The sequence below is a fragment of the Limulus polyphemus genome, unplaced genomic scaffold, assembly GCF_000517525.1.
Source record: "Limulus polyphemus unplaced genomic scaffold, Limulus_polyphemus-2.1.2 Scaffold297, whole genome shotgun sequence".
NCBI classification, from domain to species: Eukaryota; Metazoa; Arthropoda; class Merostomata; order Xiphosura; family Limulidae; genus Limulus; species Limulus polyphemus.
The window spans coordinates 170,433-189,162 of NW_013665907.1; the positions used below are offsets into that span (position 1 = coordinate 170,433).

At 31.9% G+C, this 18,730-nt stretch overlaps 1 protein-coding gene across 5 annotated transcripts in view; it reads left to right on the plus strand.

The window, feature by feature from the left end:
- LOC106457152 (storkhead-box protein 1-like) overlaps positions 1-18,730 on the plus strand; it is a 94,932-nt gene that overhangs the window by 59,584 nt on the left and 16,618 nt on the right. For 3 of the 5 annotated variants that reach the window (XM_022382963.1, XM_022382964.1, XM_022382965.1), the window contains one exon: positions 11,255-15,156. In XM_022382963.1, coding sequence (XP_022238671.1) covers positions 11,255-12,319 — 1,065 coding nt within the window. In that variant the 3' untranslated portion in view covers positions 12,320-15,156. Of the gene's footprint in view, positions 1-11,254; positions 15,158-18,730 lie in introns of those variants that run through there. The other 2 variants (XM_022382966.1, XM_022382967.1) reach the window with 2 other exon arrangements.

Consider the following 18,730-nt stretch of genomic DNA (forward strand, 5'->3'; position numbering starts at 1 on the left):
CTTGGATGTGTTTAAGTCAACTATTATTTTGTAAAATACAGTCACATTTCAATTATTATACATAATATATATGTATATAGATTATTGCTATTTTGAAATAAGTTTTAAACTTATTTTCTTAAAACATAGAACAGTAACTAAAGAAGTAAAACAAACAATTATCTCTTCTAGTTACGACCTTTAAACTTGGCTGCTGCTTAACCTACTTTGCTAAGCCTTTAAAAAATTTGCACATGGAGGATATGAAACAAAATATTTTTTTAGGTTTCATAAATTACTACATTAATTCCATAGAATTCCACTATAATTTATCAAGCTTATTAACTAAAATGTATTTTAGTCTAAAAAACTATGAAATTTGGAGCAGACTAAAGACACCCTACCTCATTGAAAAATGAGGTAAAAAGGCTGAGAAAGCCACTAGGGGACATTCTGAGCTTCTGATTGGTTATGTCATATACAGAAATAAGTGTATATAAGGGAGCATTTCCAAAAATGGAAAGAGGTAAGTGGTGTGCTACTGTGCTTGATTTATTAAATGAGCAATATCTTAGCACGTTGAAAAGATATTTCATATTCTAGCTTGTCAATATCAGTAATTTGAGTTTCTAATTCATATGAAATTATAGACTTAGTATTTTGAACATCTAATTTGAACCAGTGCTGCATTCAACATACCACGTGACACACAAAAATTGATGTTTATCCGTGTTTTTTTAATACTAATATTCATGAAATAGTAGTTTAATAAAATTTTTAATGCGAGTCAAAAAAAGGAGATGATATGGCCTTTCACCTGTGACCTGCCTCGAAAGGGTTAAATTATAGTAGGTTTGGTACATTCTGTTCTAGTAACTGATACATTTTGGGTTCTAAGTTGCATATTTGAAAGAAACATGAGTTATTATTAACAACCAACATAGCATGGAAAAAAAGTCTTAAAAATGTGTGTTCTTGAATACAAATAGGCCTATAAGCTAAGGTAATTATTAAATTTCTTTTTCTCAATGTATATTTTTTATTTGTTTTTTTTTAACAAAAGTAACTAAAATGTAAGAATTAGAAACTTCTTAGGTTAGATAAAATTTAAATTAAAAAAATTACTTTTGTCATGATACTCAATATCTTAGTTCTGGGCAACCACACATAATTAGCAGGACGTGATTGAAATGTATTGTTTACAGTAAGGTGTTTTGCTGTAATATATTGGGTTTAATGTAATGGAAAATAGACTTATTAGTGTACTGTAAAGGAATAAAAAGGAATGATTTCAATACAGTTAGCGTGAATATGAAATCTAAGATGAAAAGAAGTATTTTTGTTCTTAGCATAAAATCATTTTTCACTCAGACAAATTCAATAAAGGCTTTGTAAATTCACAGACAAATCTTTAGTAGAAATACTTCATTAAAAAATTAGATTTCTTTGGGTACAGCAGACTTGTAAAGTTTATTGAAAGCTTGCCAACTTTGGGGAAGATATATTTAATACATTCAGTTATAATGTGCATAGTTTCATGGTTGCTTGGTGGTTACAAAATAATCAAACCCATATATTTGGGGTAATGGAAATAATGTGTTTGGAGCAATATACTTCACTTGGCTTTTCTTATATAGGTCTAAGTATATATATATATATATCTTCTAGTAATGATGGGAAAACATCTATTCAAACTTAGATCTGAAAAATTTACAAATGATGATGATATAAAAAAATTGCACAATTAAACTTAGAAATGCATGTGGCTACTTTCGTAAAATATAAAACAGTGTTTCTATGTTTTTTAGGAGACTGACTTATTAATCATTAACCAGAAACCGAGTTAAAAATTGTTTTTGGTCAGTCAGTTATTCTCTCATAAATTTTGGCTAAGGAAGTGTTCAGAATTCATCAGTTTTGTTTTTTATTAATATTCAGACAGTTCAAATTATATCAGCCGATTCCAGTTATTGTTATTTATCATTGAAAAATTTATTAAAGCTGAGTAATTGGCACATTCCTAGCACCTATTATTTGTTCATAATTTTTCTTTTTTACTGTTCAAAATAATATACTGGGTGACAACAGAAAAGTATGGTAAAATCAAATCTAACTGCCAACATCCATTAATCTATCAAAATAATTATATTTTAAAAATAATTTTGACCTATCATATCGTACTAAGTAGTAAATAATATTATGACTTTCATGCAATTTATAATTTCATTCTCTTATTTTTCAGTTTTCTTTCAAACACAATGATTTGGCAAAAGAAAAATATTTTTATATAATTTTGAGGATGGATTTGTCAGTAAAATAATTTTTTTTACAGATGTCTAAAGCTCACTGTAGTATTAAAATATATAAATTTGATCTTTCCAGTTTGGATCTCCTTTGCATTTACATGTGTAGTGTATGTCTGCTATTTTGTACCCATTTAAGGCTATATAATCTAACTCCACAACAAATATCTGTGTATATTTGTAATATAAATTAGACTTTTAGAGAAAAATCACTTTTTTAATCAACTTTTTAATAAAAAGTAAAGTGATTTAAAAGTGATTTTCCTGTAAAATATAATATATATATATATATATATATATATATATATGTACAATTTAAGTACTCCTATATTGTCTGTTATTGTAATAGCTCTCACTTTCTGAGGTTGGTATGTCAGAAAGACAAATTTAAAAAATACAAAAGTATAGATAAGCAGCTGTTTTCATATTTATGATCTGATCATCATTAGAAGTTGATTTTTCAATTTTGATGTAGTTACAAGTTTGGCTGTTTAACTTTCATATGATTAGTGGTTTTTAGAAACATATAAATAATGTTATGATATTACATGTAATTAGAAGAATAAACATTCATGAATATGTATATCATAACATGAACTTCCTGTATAAATAAATAATGGTGTATATATTAAATTGTGTACTTTATTTGTAGGTATGTGTTTAGAGTAGTAATATCCAATTGTGTAATAGTAAAGCTTTGAAATTATATGCATACATATTAATATAGAAATGTTAGAGTCCAAAGGGTTTTTAATTTTCACAAAAGAGGTTTTATTAGTTCCACATGAATATTTGAAAGCAATTACTCCATTACTGGTAGTATTGTACAGTTCGGTACAGAATAAACATGCATGGAGTAACATGTAGATAAAGCACATCTCAAATTTAAATTTTATTTTGAACAGGAATGTAAAAATACTGAATTTAATTACATGTATTCTTTTGAAAGGATTTAGTGACTTTGCAAATGAATCCATATAAAGTATGCTAAAGTAAAAAACACATTGTAGAGGTAATTTTGTAATTTTAGCAGTGTTGAATGTCTTTGTTTCTTGGATCTACCTTGTTTGGATGTTTTACTATTTGACATTCACTTCCCTCAGTCTTCTCACAAGGACCTTTTGTTGCACCCTTTCTTCTTGATGAGGTTCTTTGAGAATAATTCATATGCTTTTAAATTCTGAGCTAATGGAGCTTATTAGCAGTCATCTCTGTCACTTTGGTTTCTTGTTGTTGTTGTTTTGCATTTTTTTTACCAGGGAATTCACCAGGTTTCTTATGTTCTATAGTTTCATGCTGTTACCCTTTCTTCTGTTCATAGTCCTCTTGTTACGATCCAATGTACCTCCTTCGTTAAGGGCTGGTTCTCATGGGTCCTGGGAAGACTTGTTTCTGGAACTACTACTCAAGTCTGGTTTGCTAGAAACTTGGACTTTTCCATTATCTACACTTTTATACTTTCTTTGCTCCAGACTACAGGGTTATACTGGTGCGTAGGGTTTTTTATCTTACCGCATTAGAACACTGGAACAATTCCTAGACTCTTGTGTTTTCCTCCCATCTTAATGCATTCCCATGATAATGCGAAGTTGATGACCTGTCATACATTTGATCCTTCTTAAACCACTTTTGATCATTTCTTGGTTCTGGATGGATGATTTTTTCATTCATTTTGCTTCCTTCATTCTATCCACAGTTATCAAACATTCAATTCAGAGCCCTTCCATTTGGGTTGGCTATGGTTTCATTTAGGTCTAGTGGGGTTTTGCTTGGAAGTTGCATTCTTTAAGCCTACTGTTCCACTATTATATTGGAATCTACTGTGTTAACTTTTGTGTGGTTTTCAAATTCTTTAACAATAAGTTGCACACTAAGTAAATACAAATTAAAATCAGCCATTCATGTTCATTATGTAGTTACTGGAAGAACTGAATCAAAATCATATAAAACAGTATAGTTTTAATAAACAGTATCAAGTTATTGTACTTAGTGGTATACTAATTAATTAAATAGGAAGAACTTTAAAGTAGATAGAACTTTTCAAAGTAAAATAATAAATTGTATTTGACATACGATTTAGACAATATAAAAATTTCTTGCTGTAGAGTGATGCAAGTCCATGCCAAATTCCAAAAGTTCCTGTTTCTTACAGTGTTTGCTTGTTTTCACTGCAACTATTTTATGAATTTTGCTGTATGATTTAGAATATATTTGTATACAGTTACGTCTATACATGACTGCATATAACAGGATATTTTTAAGTGCTTAACATTTATGTCACAAGATATTTCTTACTTGTGTCTGCATTAATACATATTACTAGAAAGTTGGTTTGTTACAGTACACTGATGTAAAATGGTGATAACAAAGTCGGTTTTATAAAAGTAAATTACTCAATAGGAAAATGTACATTTACAAATGCATCTGTTAATTTTAAGATGGTTAATGCATTAAATTTTGAAAGTTAAATAAATGCATTGTGATGTTAGCCATGGATACTTTCTGAGAGTTATATTAAAGTAAAGTCAGTGTCTTAAAATGACAGGTATGTTGCTGTTAGTCTTATGTCTTCATATTGCAAGGGACTATGACTGCTATATTTTTTGTACTCAGTGTGGTAATTTAATGTCTGTTGTAATATGGATTATTGTTTATTCTACAGCTAACTTTCAATAACAACTTTGTTACTGTAAGTTAGAAGTCTGAAGTATATTTCATATTGACAGTATTTATTAAACTGAAAGGAATCTCCGCTGTAATTCTAACTTGTTTTGAGGCTCTTACATTTATGTACATTGTTGTCTTACATTAAGATAAATGTGTTATTTTTATATCTTACTTTGTTATAAGCTTATTGAGATTAGGATGACACTTGTGTAAGTTTTCACACAGATGTATTTCAGAAATATAGGCACCATTTAATAGTACACAATATTTAAAATGTTACTGTTCCCAGTCTCAAAATCAATAAAAAATTGTTTTACTTAATAATTTTACTGTATAAAGATAAAATATAATACTATGAAACTAGGTACAGTCTCATATACTCTGCATGTATTGACATCATATAATGTATTAAATTGGTACTTTTTTCTGCATGTTGTTCACTCTTGAAGTGTTGCAAGTTCTTTTTCTTTATGTAACATGTTCCCAATTACTTACTTCTGTCTTTCCATGTTGCTGAACTTTCAGGATATTTTTCCTGATATTCTCAAAATAAGTTTTTTCATTGGCTCTGTTCTTCCTGACACTTCATAGGATTATTTCATGTACATAAGGGTATTGAATCACATTATAAATTATTTTAGTAGGTTAAATCAACTTTCATTACTGATTAGTCATTTGCAATGCTTGTTTTTCAGCGAAAAATAGCTTTACAGATAATGTCATCTTTGAGTTACCTTTTTTTTTAGATGCTAATGTTTGTTCTTTGGAATTGATCACACTTATCTGGTATTATGGGTGATTGCAGTAGAAATTTCTATATTGCTCTTTCATGTACATTTCTTGATATTTTTCTAATTCCTTTAGATCAATTTGGTATTAGAATTGATATGAAATTTGGAATAAAGACTAGAATCTTTATGGGAAATATTTCATTCCTCAAAATACTGATAAACTAAGCAGTTACATGTACACGTATACATTACACTTGGAGAGATACTCAAGTGCTTCATAAATGTTCCACAGCTAGGCAGTGATACTGCACAGTTGGAGGACTTCTGTTGATGACCTCCTTAGCATATACTTAATATTGTTGTTTTTGTTTAACTATGTAGAAACTGGGGCACTTCATCAAGAACAAGCAAGATGATAAAGATATCATACAGAGACCTGTTAGTTTGTTGTTGAACTGTGTAATTCTTGATTTCTGGCAGTTTCCTTGACCATTGTAGTACTTTGAAGCAGTGTCTTTTTGTTCTTTTTTTCTATTTCTTTTTGAGGTAAACTACATTTTTGGTAACATTCACTATACTTATATGAATTATTCATTTTGTAGTTTGAATATAACATTGAAACTTGCAGTTACCTTTAATTATTTGTGTATGGAAGCACATTATGCTGATATAATAGTAAATTGACAAACAACAATTTATTAGCATAGTGAAGTGCTTTTATTTTGAGGAACATACTACCTGAAGAAAACAGAACAATGCTCTATCGAAACATGTAGTATGTTCTCTAAAATAATACCACTTCATTCTGCATATAAATTATTGTCTGTAAATTTACTATTAACATCCTTAATTGAATATGACACTAATGTTTAATATTCCCTTAGGTTAGCCTCTAATATTTTGGCTGAGGTTGATGCCTCTACTAGTTCTTGTTGTTTTGGCAACTAACTGCCGTAGCCTGGGTTTCTTTGAAAAAATTGGACATTAAAGCAGTGTGTCCCTAAGTCCAGGAAGATACAACCTCATCTTAAGTTTTGTTTAATGTTATTAGAGCTCTTATCATTTTCTTTTGTCATGTTGTTAGAGCTGGGTGATTAGGGTATTTGATAATTGATTAATTGACAGGCTCATTAATCAATTAGTACACCATGCCCCTACAATCTGTACAAGCAAAAATAAGAAAAACAAAATGGGTATTTTCTTACTTAACCTTTTTAACCACTGCATTATTAATTTTCTTATTTTCTTTGATATTCTTTTGGTTTTTTAAGTAATTTTTAAATTATCCTTGATTTTGTATGATTGACCTCTTCTGAAGGTGGATGTTTGCATGTTTTCAAAACAAACATTTTTTCCAAAAAAAAATATTTTCCCACAAGTCTTATAGGCATTTCCCATTTTGAAGATGAATTTCTAATATCAAATAAACATGTTTAGAAACATTACAACTCAGTGAAACTAGTGTATCTATTAAAAACTAAAAACACAAAGAACAAAATATCAACAAGATACAGATACCTTTATTAAGTTTTTCAGCACTGGCTCAGTCCCTGGGTCCGACCTCGTAACTATTTTGTGCTTGTTATAGTTTTCATGCTATAACCTTTAAATTAGTAAGCATATGTTAATGAAATTGGGCAGATTATCAGTAAGCATAACAATGCTTTCATATACAAAATATCTATTTTTTTAATTCTTAAGGTTTGTAACTCAATGTTTTTCTCATGCCTTTTTTTTTCTTTTCACATGTTGCCTGTCCAAAATACAAAGTAATTTTCATTTTAAGATTAAAAATACTTTCATGAATCAGAAAAGTTTCAAATTTCACATACAAAATCTTTATAATGTCCAGATAGTTATCAAATGTTTCTTAAGAAATAAGAAACAAATCTCTGTATGGGTTTGATTGATTTAACCGATATCATAACCACCTTAAAAAATTAGGAAATAAATATAAGTTATGTCTTTTTCATTCTCATCTGTTGAAACACTATTCCCAATTTCAAGTAGTAGATATTGTGGTCAAAAATTAGTGTATTATCTTTATAGCTTAGACACTTCCTGTTATAAACAACATAATGTGAGCTCCATCAACCACCTGAAAGTAATAGTCTACTGTATGACCAACATGGATAGTTTTCCACAGAGCTGTTGCTCTCTAATATTACAAGCCATATTAGTTGATATTTTCTACAGCAGACTTATACAAAAGCTTTTAGTGCTCAGCCAATATCAGAAACAGAATGAAAATAATTTTATTCTGTGAGAGACAGCATTGATAAAAAGATGAACCCAGACTTTTCCACTTTCCCTAAGCCTAATTTCATTAAATTATTCAAAACAAAGTAAGATAACTAGCAGAAGTGGTACTATACACAGAATATTTAATATACCAAGAGATCAATCAGTCCTGACAACTCGTGTATTTATCAAAAACCTAACCTCATGTTCAATTATTTTTATAGACATACACTATGTAACACCCAGTTCTACATAAACTGAGGTAGCTACCACATCTCTGGATACAAACTGCATCATTAAATAAAAGGATAGGTAGTTGGTTTGTTAGCCAGCCACTGACTGAGATGTTGTCATTAAAGTCTCTCATTCCTCTCATAAGCAGTATGTACAAGCAGGTTGTTCTTGTTCCTGATAACAATATGGCAGTGTGACATTTAGTAGTGTGGTGGCTCTGGCTGGTGAACCTCATTCTCCAATGTTATCTCCAGTCTTCTAACCACTGGTGATTTCATCTGGACATGGGCTCAACAGCACTAGATGGTAATGACATGGGTCTTTGTAGAAATTGTCGTATTAATTTTCAGGACTGCCAGTCATCATGGTGACATCTACTCACCATCTTCTTTAAAAGTAGTAAAAACATTGTAAAGGCTGTGTGTATGTGCAACCGACAAAAAGGCCCAGGTTGAGACTCACTTCCATGGTTCTTTCCAGTTTTCAAGCCTTGAGATTTCGGCTTCATTCCATTATACAAGTATAAGACAAGTTTATCTTGACTGCAAGAGAAAAAGACCAAACACAAAAACATGAAGAAAGACCCTACTAACACTTTAACCAGAATCCTAAGTTGGTGGCAAACAAAATATTTGAATGACATAAAAATATTCACTCTCTATTTATCTATGTATAAGAGGATGGAAGGAAAAGATTCTTCACTGGATGATCTCCAAGACAAATCTGACCAAAAACTAATTTTATTTAGAATTGTATTATATCTTTCATGTTCCACATCATCATTAAAGCCCCATTAACAAAAAAGGAGAAACTAAAGTTGTGAATTCTTTATCTCTACATAAAACCAACCTACAAGAAGTACACTAAGATCGGTTTAATGAATTATTTTCCAACATTGGCAATTTTTAAAAATAGCAAAGACTAACCAAGTCTTTGACTATGTGCAGTAATCCCTAAGGGCGATATTAGTGTAGGTCCAGATTAGATACATCCTATTCTTTCAAAACTTGTAGTTAGATACAAAAAACCTATATTAATATTTGGAAAAATTGTATGGATAAAGATAGGTACATATACTCTATCATAAGATGGTTTAGTTTATGTGGTTCACAAAGGTCTTGAAATCTTGGAAAATCATGGAAGAGTCCTTCACATTTCAGTTTGGGTCCTGGAAAGCCTTGTAAAGCTTGTATGAATTTACATATCTCAATTCCTCTCTTTTAACCTGATGGTCATGGTCCAGATGTCATTACACTTGTATGTAATGTATTGTATATAAACACACCAATATTAAAATTATAAAATACAAATTAAAATGGTATGACATATGATACCTGCATATTCAAAATAATATTGCTTTCTTCAGTAATTAAATCCTCTATATTTACATACTGAAAGCAACAGAAGTGCAGAGTGTGCTTAATAATTGTGTGATAAAGGGAATTTATAAATACATACATGCACTTTTATTGCTTCATGTAATTAAACTACAGAATTAGTAGTTTTATTTTGAGTTTAAATACTGATTATAAGTATTATTTTATTACAAGTTAACAGCTTTTACAATAAGGAAGAATATTCTTAAAATGGATACAACGTTTTGACCACTGGTGTGATAATTCTCAAGTATAAAAGTTTTAATGGGAAAGAAGGTTTTATTATTTAAATCAACATTCAACAATCTAAAAATGTATTTACATTTTAGAATTGATAGTGGTTACTTCTGCATGTGCATATCAATCCACGTGAATTGACAGATTATTTATTTATGGTTAAGTAGAAATGCTGTGCAAAATATTTGCATACGATTAGGAATATCTGGGGAAATAACAGTCAAAGACATATAGAGATGTGCCTGGGTATTTGTTAATGTGCGATTGTTTGATATCATTAATAAGGCTTCTCTTATTTTTCTTCTGTTAATGTCAGGTTTATGTTTTAGTATAGTGACATCCTGTCCAGAAAAACTATTGTTGTTTTTGTTCATATGTTTGTGGGCTTGGGAAGGGGATTTTTGGTGTTCTTGTAACTGTGTGTTTTTTCTTTGAATTCTTGTGATAAAGCCTTGAGGGGTTTGTGTGATGTTAATATTAACAAAATTTATTTGGTAGTAATTTTCATTTTCAACTGTGAATTGTATGCCTTTGTGTAGGTTGTTTATGTGTTGAAGGAAGTACATTTCTTCATCTTGACAGATACAGCTGTAAAAAATCTTACCTCAATATCTAACAAAAATGCAGACTTGTATAAGGAAATGACTATGGCATGTTCAATGTGATGTAAGTAAAGAGTAGTCAGAGTACCCGATAATGGATTTCCCATGGCTAGTCCATGTAACTGAAGGAAGTTTGAATTTCTGTATTTAAAACAAATAAATGTAGCTATTTGTAACTCAAATAGGTGTTCCTATTTTATGCTGATTCTCTTTTTGGGGTCTTGTATTGCCTCATCTCAAGGGGTTTGAAGGAATAGGTTTTCTAAGCTAGATGTAATTATGTTAATGTCTAAATTATTTAAGTGTTGTAGGAGGTGTGAAGTGGTACTTGTTTTGGAAATCCAACTGAAATATTAACCAAGGTTGTAGTTTAGAGTTATAAGAAGACAGAATTGGGTGTAAGGTGTACTTGGAAATGATCACACCAATAATCAAAACATCATAACTATTTTAAAAATATTCTTCCTTACTGCAAAAGCTGTAACTTGTAATAAAATAAATCTACAGGATTGTGTAAAATTAAACATTTTATTAAAGTTCTCCTTTTTTTTTGTATTCAAGCCCATTAAATTTTTTAAGGGTCTAAATTCATTATTTGTTTATTGTAATAAAAAATCAAATAAAAATTATTATTAGTTACTTGCTGTTAAAAGATGGAGCACATGAGAATGTCCAGTCATTATTATTAATATAAGAATAACTGCTGATTTTTGGATTGTAACTTAGTTTTCTTATTCACTTCTAACTCTTCTTTTTCAGTCCATCAATAAGACTATTTTTAGAGTATAGCTTGTGAGACTTTTATAAGAGCTTGAAGAATTGTATATATAAATTTATTTATTTAAGCCCAGTATTATTTGATATATTGTTTAATTTTTTTTTAGGTTAACAGGACAAGTAGTTTAAGCCGTAGTTCTCACTATGGAAGACATTCATTACTACTACAATCTACAACAGGAGTGTCACCTCCAAGAGAACAGCGAAGTCAAACAGATCATCATTACTTGATTTCTAAGTCAGCTAGTCTTCCTCGAAAAAGTTATCACTTGATGAATAAGATTTGTGAAACTAAGTATGTACCATATTCAAATAATAAAGCTACACAGAAGAGAAATCTTCACCACAACAGTCCATATTTGGAGTCTTCTTTTGGTGTACCAAACACACCTGGTGATTCAGTTTCAGTAATTGGTTTGGATACACATACAAATTCCAAGTTTAATGACTCTGACTTTCTAAGAAAAGAAAAGTCTAAATACCCAATTACTGGAGCAAATAATCTTCAACAAAACACTTCCTTCAATAAGTCAAGTGAAAAAGCAAGTGATCTGTATAGTTCATCAGGACCTAAGAGACCTGACATGCTTACCAGGTTCACAATTCCTCAAACAACTAAGAAAGCAAACCAAAATGATGTTGCATGCACTGAAAATCAATTGTCTTCAGAAATACCAGCCAGTAAGTCTGTACCTTTTTCATCCATCAATAAGAAAGGTGATGTGGATGTTGAAACTGAATTGAGTAGATGTAGTTCTCAACAAAAAACTGCAGTGGAGTTAGAAATAAGTTTTAATACAAATAAAAAACATGTTAATGACAAAAAGATATGGACCGAAGAAACATCTCCAAATGAACTTATCAAAACAAATGTGTGCACATCTTGGAACCACAGAATACCATTAAATACAGAATGTAGTGACAACTTGAATACACAAAAATCATCTTTTATTAAGACAACTACTAACATTTCCACCAGTTTGTCTAGTGATGCCCTTGAGAACTTGATGAAACCAGGTGCTTTATCAATGTCATCAAGGTGTCAGAAAAAAGATTCTAGAATAACAGAAAGTTTGAACAGAACTATGAGTGAATCTACTCACATGTCTTTGCCTGTAAAATTAAAATTAGCTGAAGCTAAAGCTTCATTTTTTTCTGGAAGTCCTCATTAACTTGAACCCTGTTGTAATGTTCTGGTGTCCCTTAAATACTTTTATGTACATTACGCATTAATGTGTGTTTAAAGGAAGTTTTCTTATAGGAAAGAACTATCTTGTATATTTACTGTGACTTGGAAATGCACTAATTATATGAGTATAGCAGGTTTTTAGTTAAGGCTACTTAGAATTTATAGGATGATCTTAAGCCATGTTTTAAGCATTTAACTGTTTTTTTATAAAAGGTAATTCATAAATTAATTAAAAAATTTAATAGTTTTGAAAGAACAAGTCATTAATATGAACTTTTCAGGAGATATTTAGTATGAAAAATACCTGGTTCAAGAAGTAATGTATTAAGGTTGCTCAAGTTTATAGTATGGTTGATGTAGTCCAAATCAAGAAGCTCTTTTAGTACAGTCTTCCACTAGGTTTAATTAAACTATCAACACAACTTTTACCCTGTATTTAATATGTTAGACCAACCAATTATATGACTGAAGTGTTTATGTGTTCACTCAGGACTTGTTTTTGTACAATTATTTGGTTAGATATTTTTTCAGGTTGTTATTATATCTGTGAATTATGGTAACTAAATGTACATTATTATTATTATTTGCTCTTATACTGCTTGAGAGACTTCTATTTTTGCCATTTGATAAACTAAGTTAGGTGTTTTGTGTAACATCAGGCCTTTTTTCTTGGCATAAGGAATGTTTCCTCTTTCCTTGTAATTTTTTTTCCAGAATTGTTTCCTTACTCTGGACCTTGTTACTTTTGTCTTTTAAGTTTTCTTGCTTTGTATTTTTGTAATTTTTAAATTATTTCCGAACATATTGTGAACAGTGTGGATACCCAACTAGTGAGTCAATGAATTCTATTCATTACAATTAATAATGCATAACTGTAAACCCATTTTGATGTCTACCTGTAATTATTGCTATGAAAGCTCGTAACTTTCATTAATATGCCTATAGAATTTTGTGCCAACTCGTGTTTTGTATAATTGCTAATATATAAAGTTGTCACAATTGCATACTGTGCATCTTGCATAAATGTCTCCCAGACTGGACTTGGCAATCACCCCATGAAACTCAATTTTCCACAAGCTTTTATACTTTTTCAGGACTTTTGATATGGCATTAATACAATCACTCTTTCTCAGTAATACAGTAATATATCACTGGAATGGCTGAAAATGACCAAAAATTATGATATGATACTTTATTTCACACAAATCAATAACTCAAGCATGACATTGATTCCATAGTAAATAGTAATGCAGCTATATGCTTTCTAAACTAATAAGAAACATAGCCATGATGGCCAACCTGTACTACTTGAAAGGTATTAGAATGGTATATTCAATTAGCTATATTCAACTTGTTTAATTTTTAGTTTTAATCTCTGTAGATAGTTTTCTTTGATCAAAAGTTAATGATAATTAGCTGATTAGTCAAAAATAAGATTATGATGGAGACAGATCAAAGCATATTTATTAAAAGTTTCAAAATTACACAGATTCCAACAAAAATATAATAATGTACAAACTTCTGCAACTATACAAGGAAAAAAAAGCATCATTATACAAACTTAAAATACATTTACTTGAAAAGAAGACTGTATACAGTTAAGTGTGTTTGTACATTTTAACTAAGACAGTATATGAGTAGCCTGAAGTTAACGTAATAAAACTTTCAAAAGTGAACAAAGTGCATATGTTTTCATTGTGTTACTGTAGAGGTAGGGGAAGGATTGCTGAGTATTCAGTTACACTTTCTTATAGTCTAGTGTGTTTTAAATCTTATACTTATAAGTGATTCTTGTTTATTAATATAGGATGCCTTACAGTCTCATAAGTACACATGCATTTTTGTGCTTTGCAAATGTCTAAATCTGGTCTTTGTTTTAAAAAGAAAAAGTTCTCATGTGTAGTATATACAATTTTATGTATAATCTTAGCATTGACAAGAAAGTTTCCTTAGTTGATTTTGGATAGCAGAATGCTGTGAAAATATGGTGTGATTAAGAATATTTTACATTAAGGTGTGGTGTAGGATTTTATATTTCAGCAGATTAACTGACAATTGTTCATAGTTTTATTTCTATCATAAAAGTTCATGTTCTTTCTTTACAGTTTTGTGATTGAAAACATAGTGACAGTGTGCTCATTTTCTGGTTAAAAGTTGGTTTTCTTAGCTTAATAGCAAGAGATTCTAGCATTCTAGGTGGAATGTTTTATGAATGGAGACTGATGTGGAAGAAGCTGGAAGTAGGCACAACATCACATTTGTTTAGATAGTGGTTGGTAATACAACAGGTGTTGTAGGTTGTAGGTTTTAGTATTCTTTTATTCAACTTCGGAGCCTTCTAGCAGTTGATCCAATATATTCTTGATTTCACTTGTACACTACTAGCAATGTATTCTGTTGATGTTGTCTGTCTTTTAAAAGTTGAAGAGCTCTTTTACCATAGAGTCTGTTTTGAAAATACATTTTTAACTAAACTGATGGTTATAAATGTTTTATAATTTTCTTCTTAATCATGTATGATATAGTGCCTAAGTTGGATATGATAAGAGTAACAGTTTTCTTTGGAACACCTAACATAACAATAGATGGGGTGTTTAGTTTTCTAATTTGTGTGTGGATTATTATGTTTAGGGATGACAACATAAAACAATTTCTTCTACATGTTTCTTTAACATTCTCAACATATTTTTTAAAAAGGTTTTGATTTCTTGATATTTTAAACACTGTATAGCAAGGTTTAAACCAGATTTTCTTTGAAGGTTGAAGAGGTGAAACTGGCAAAATGCATCAGTGAAAATGGGTTTATGATACATTTTAAAGGTAAGTATACCCTGGTTATTTAAGACATGAGCATTTAAGAATGATAGTTTGTTACTCAGTTGATTTTCAACATTAGACTTTATATTGTGATGTTTACCATTTAAAAACTGGAGAAATTCATTAACATTATTAGATACCATAAAAGTGTCATCAACATGTATATCATGTAATACACAGGTTTAAAATGTTCAGGACAGGACTGCAACAAAACTTATTCTGGAAGCACAGTGGATAATCAAAGGTCAAAACTGGTATCACCCTATACGAATATGAGTTTGTTGACAAGCAAGTCTTGTTACTTAAAACCTTGAGACATTGGCTTTGATTTCTACCAATTGCTACTACTTCATCCTTCAATGTTACATGAACTTGGAATGTATTTTGTGATTCTTAGTTTCTTGAATAATTGATTTTGTAAGATCCATACTGTGGGAGGTATGATCTGTAGATTTAGGATACTTACATTGTAATGTCCATCCCAGCTTTGTACTAGTTTCATATGAAAACGTGTCACCATGCAGTTGAACCCTCCACCTAGAGGAGTGTAACACACCTCAATATGAAATTACTCCTCATACAATTTGTGCTTGTGAATCTTAATTTTTTCTCAACATTCTTGTGCACTGACATGATCCAATTTTGCCAAGATTTGTGACTTTACATATTCTAGTTGGATTGAATTTAACTATACTCCACATGAATTTAATGTGAATACAACTAATGCTGATGTGAGTAAAGAAGTTTTTTTGATGTGAAGTTTTTTATCTGGGGAAGTCATTTTCCATTGTGTGGTGGGGTCCATTGTGCAGTCAGGACCCTCTGATCTCATACTTTCCACCCATTTTCCTTCCCCCCTTCTTTTGAGCCTAAAACAGAACAGGATGAATTTGAGCACCTTTTTCAACCTTCAGGTTTCGCATTAAGTATGGCTCTACCTAATGAAGAATGTACCCAGACTTCTGACTTTCAAAACCTTATTTCTCAGGTATGTACAATTCTTTCTCTTACTTCATTATCTTTTGACTCTTCCTGTTCACTTTTACATAACTTTTCTTACCATGATTTTTTTTTCTCCCTCCCCAACTATAACTGTACATGGCAATTCCTTTCTGTATCTGTTTTACTCCTGCAGTCTTGTGCCTTAATCTCCTTGCCTATCTGACTCCTTCATTCTATCCTATAATCAATCCAGTTTCCCATTCCTTGACTCCCAGTCTTTGAAGTCACTTTTACCAGTTTTGGGGAATATTTATTATATGCTGTTTCCCTTTCTGTGATCAATTTACCTGTCTTTGAACATTTCTTTCTGTCCTCCTCTGGTACCTCTTCTCTATTCATTTATGACTGAAGCCCTTCGCTGTTCCCCTAATGATTTTTCTGGGGATGTCCTTCACTCCTTTTTTCTACAATAGCTTTTTCCACCCTCTCTGCTCATTCTCTTCTCACCTGGTTCCTCTGTTGTTTGGACCTTTTGGGGAGAGATACTCTTATCTCAAGACTGTCCTCTTCAACCTATTTTTTTGCTCCCTTTCTTCTTCTGGAGGTTTTTGATGTTGTCCTTAATTCCCTGGAATCACAACCGAACATTACCCTTACACCTCAATACCTCACCCTGGCTTTTCTTCCAGATTCCATTCTGTTCTTGTGTCCAGGTCATCCATCTCTTCACAGCTCATTCCCATCCAACACCTCATTTGCCATCCTAATTGCCAGTGACTATCCGGTTGGCTTTGGACCACTTAAAGCATATCTGTCATATTTTGCAGAACTATAGGCACATTTTTCAGCAGACAGATGGTTTATTCAAAAATCTTTCTCATGGATTTTTTCTACACTTTTCTTTTGCCCCTCTTCAGTTCCAACCTGTCTCACTTCCCCTCCTTTCCAATCCTTCCTATCTTCACTATCTTGAGGGGGTAGTCTGATTTTTTTTACAAGCTATCTCTGGGTTTTTACTCCCACCTGTTTGTAGTCTCCAAAAAGATCAGAGACTGGTGTCCAATTATCAGTTTCTTTTCTTACAATCATTTCATGGTCATCCCACATTTTGGGATGGAGGAGTTTTTTTCTCCCTTGGTCATTTCAACCCAGCTTATAGATATCTAAAGTCAGTGTTTTGGATGCTTTTCTCTGTATCCCAGTTGCTCTATCCTCATGACGTATTTTCCAATTCACCCACTGGGATCACATATTCCAGTTCTCTGCTTTTCTGTTTGGCTTACATTGGCTTCTATCTTTTCTATTGCATAATACATGCAATTCCATGTCTGTATGGATGACTGGTTTTTCCTTGCCCATTCCTAGGGAGAATCCTACAGACACACTTCCTTTCTTTATGAGACCACTCATTTAGGTTGGCTTATCAAGATTTCAAAATCCATCCTCATTTTGACCCAATACCTCTTTTACCTGAGAGTTGTTTTCTATTCTCTTTTCAGCCATGCCTAACTTTTGCTCATTTGTCTATGAAACCTCAGATGTTTAGTCACCAAGATTTGTACCTTGCATTCACAATCTATGGGAGAGGTTCTCTTTATTTTGGGGACAATAACTTTTCTGGAAACTCTCATTCTACTTGGCCATGCTCATATACATTCTCTGTGGTGGACATTGCACAAACAATGAAACATTTCCAGGGATCCATTATCCTCACCAATCAACTTCTCTCCTCTTCAGGAGAAGCTTGCTTATTGGCTAGACCACTCCAACACCTCCTATTTACAGATGCTTCTCTCTCCAGGTGGAGAATATCCCTGCACAATAGTCTGATTTTAGACTCCTGCTTCCTAGAGGAGTATACTCTGCATATCAATGCCCTCGAACTGCTAGCTGTCTGCTGAGCATGCTCACATTTCCTTATGGATCACTTAGTCATGATCCATTTGGACAACTACATGGTTGTATCACATAACAACCACCAATGCTCTCATTCAGGACTGATCCCATCATTTCCTGTATTCCCCTCTGCCTCCTCCCTTGGATCCTTGCTCTGAATTGGGAAACCTCCTGCATGTTCTTACTGGCCAGCCCAACCTTTGTTTCCATTGTTTCACACTTTCTTGTCCAAGACCCCCTTCTCAACATACCATCCCTTCTAATCCAATGTCATGTATCAACTCTTTCGTCAAGGAGTGACATCCCTTCACCTTCGTGTGTGGGATTTGTCTGATCCATTGCTCATCTGGTTGGACTTTCCAATCATGTAGCTTTCCTATTGTCACATTCTTGTTACCCTTACACATCATCGGTGTACCAACATAAATGGCATGCTTATCACTGTTGGTCTATCTGTCAGTTTTTCTCCCTGACCAATTCACTTTGCATTATATTATCTCCTTCTTCGTGTGGTGTTTGACCATTGCTTGTCTGTCTCTACCATCACAGGTTATTGGGCAGCATTATCTACCACTATCCACCTTTCGTGATAGTGCAGGATACTTTCTTTTCCTGTCCATTCTGGCCTGGTATGGCCAGGTGGTTAGAGCACTCAACTCGCAATCTGAGGGTCGCGGGTTCGAATTCCCATCACACCAAACATGCTCGCCCTTTCAGCCATGGGGGCGTTATAATGTAA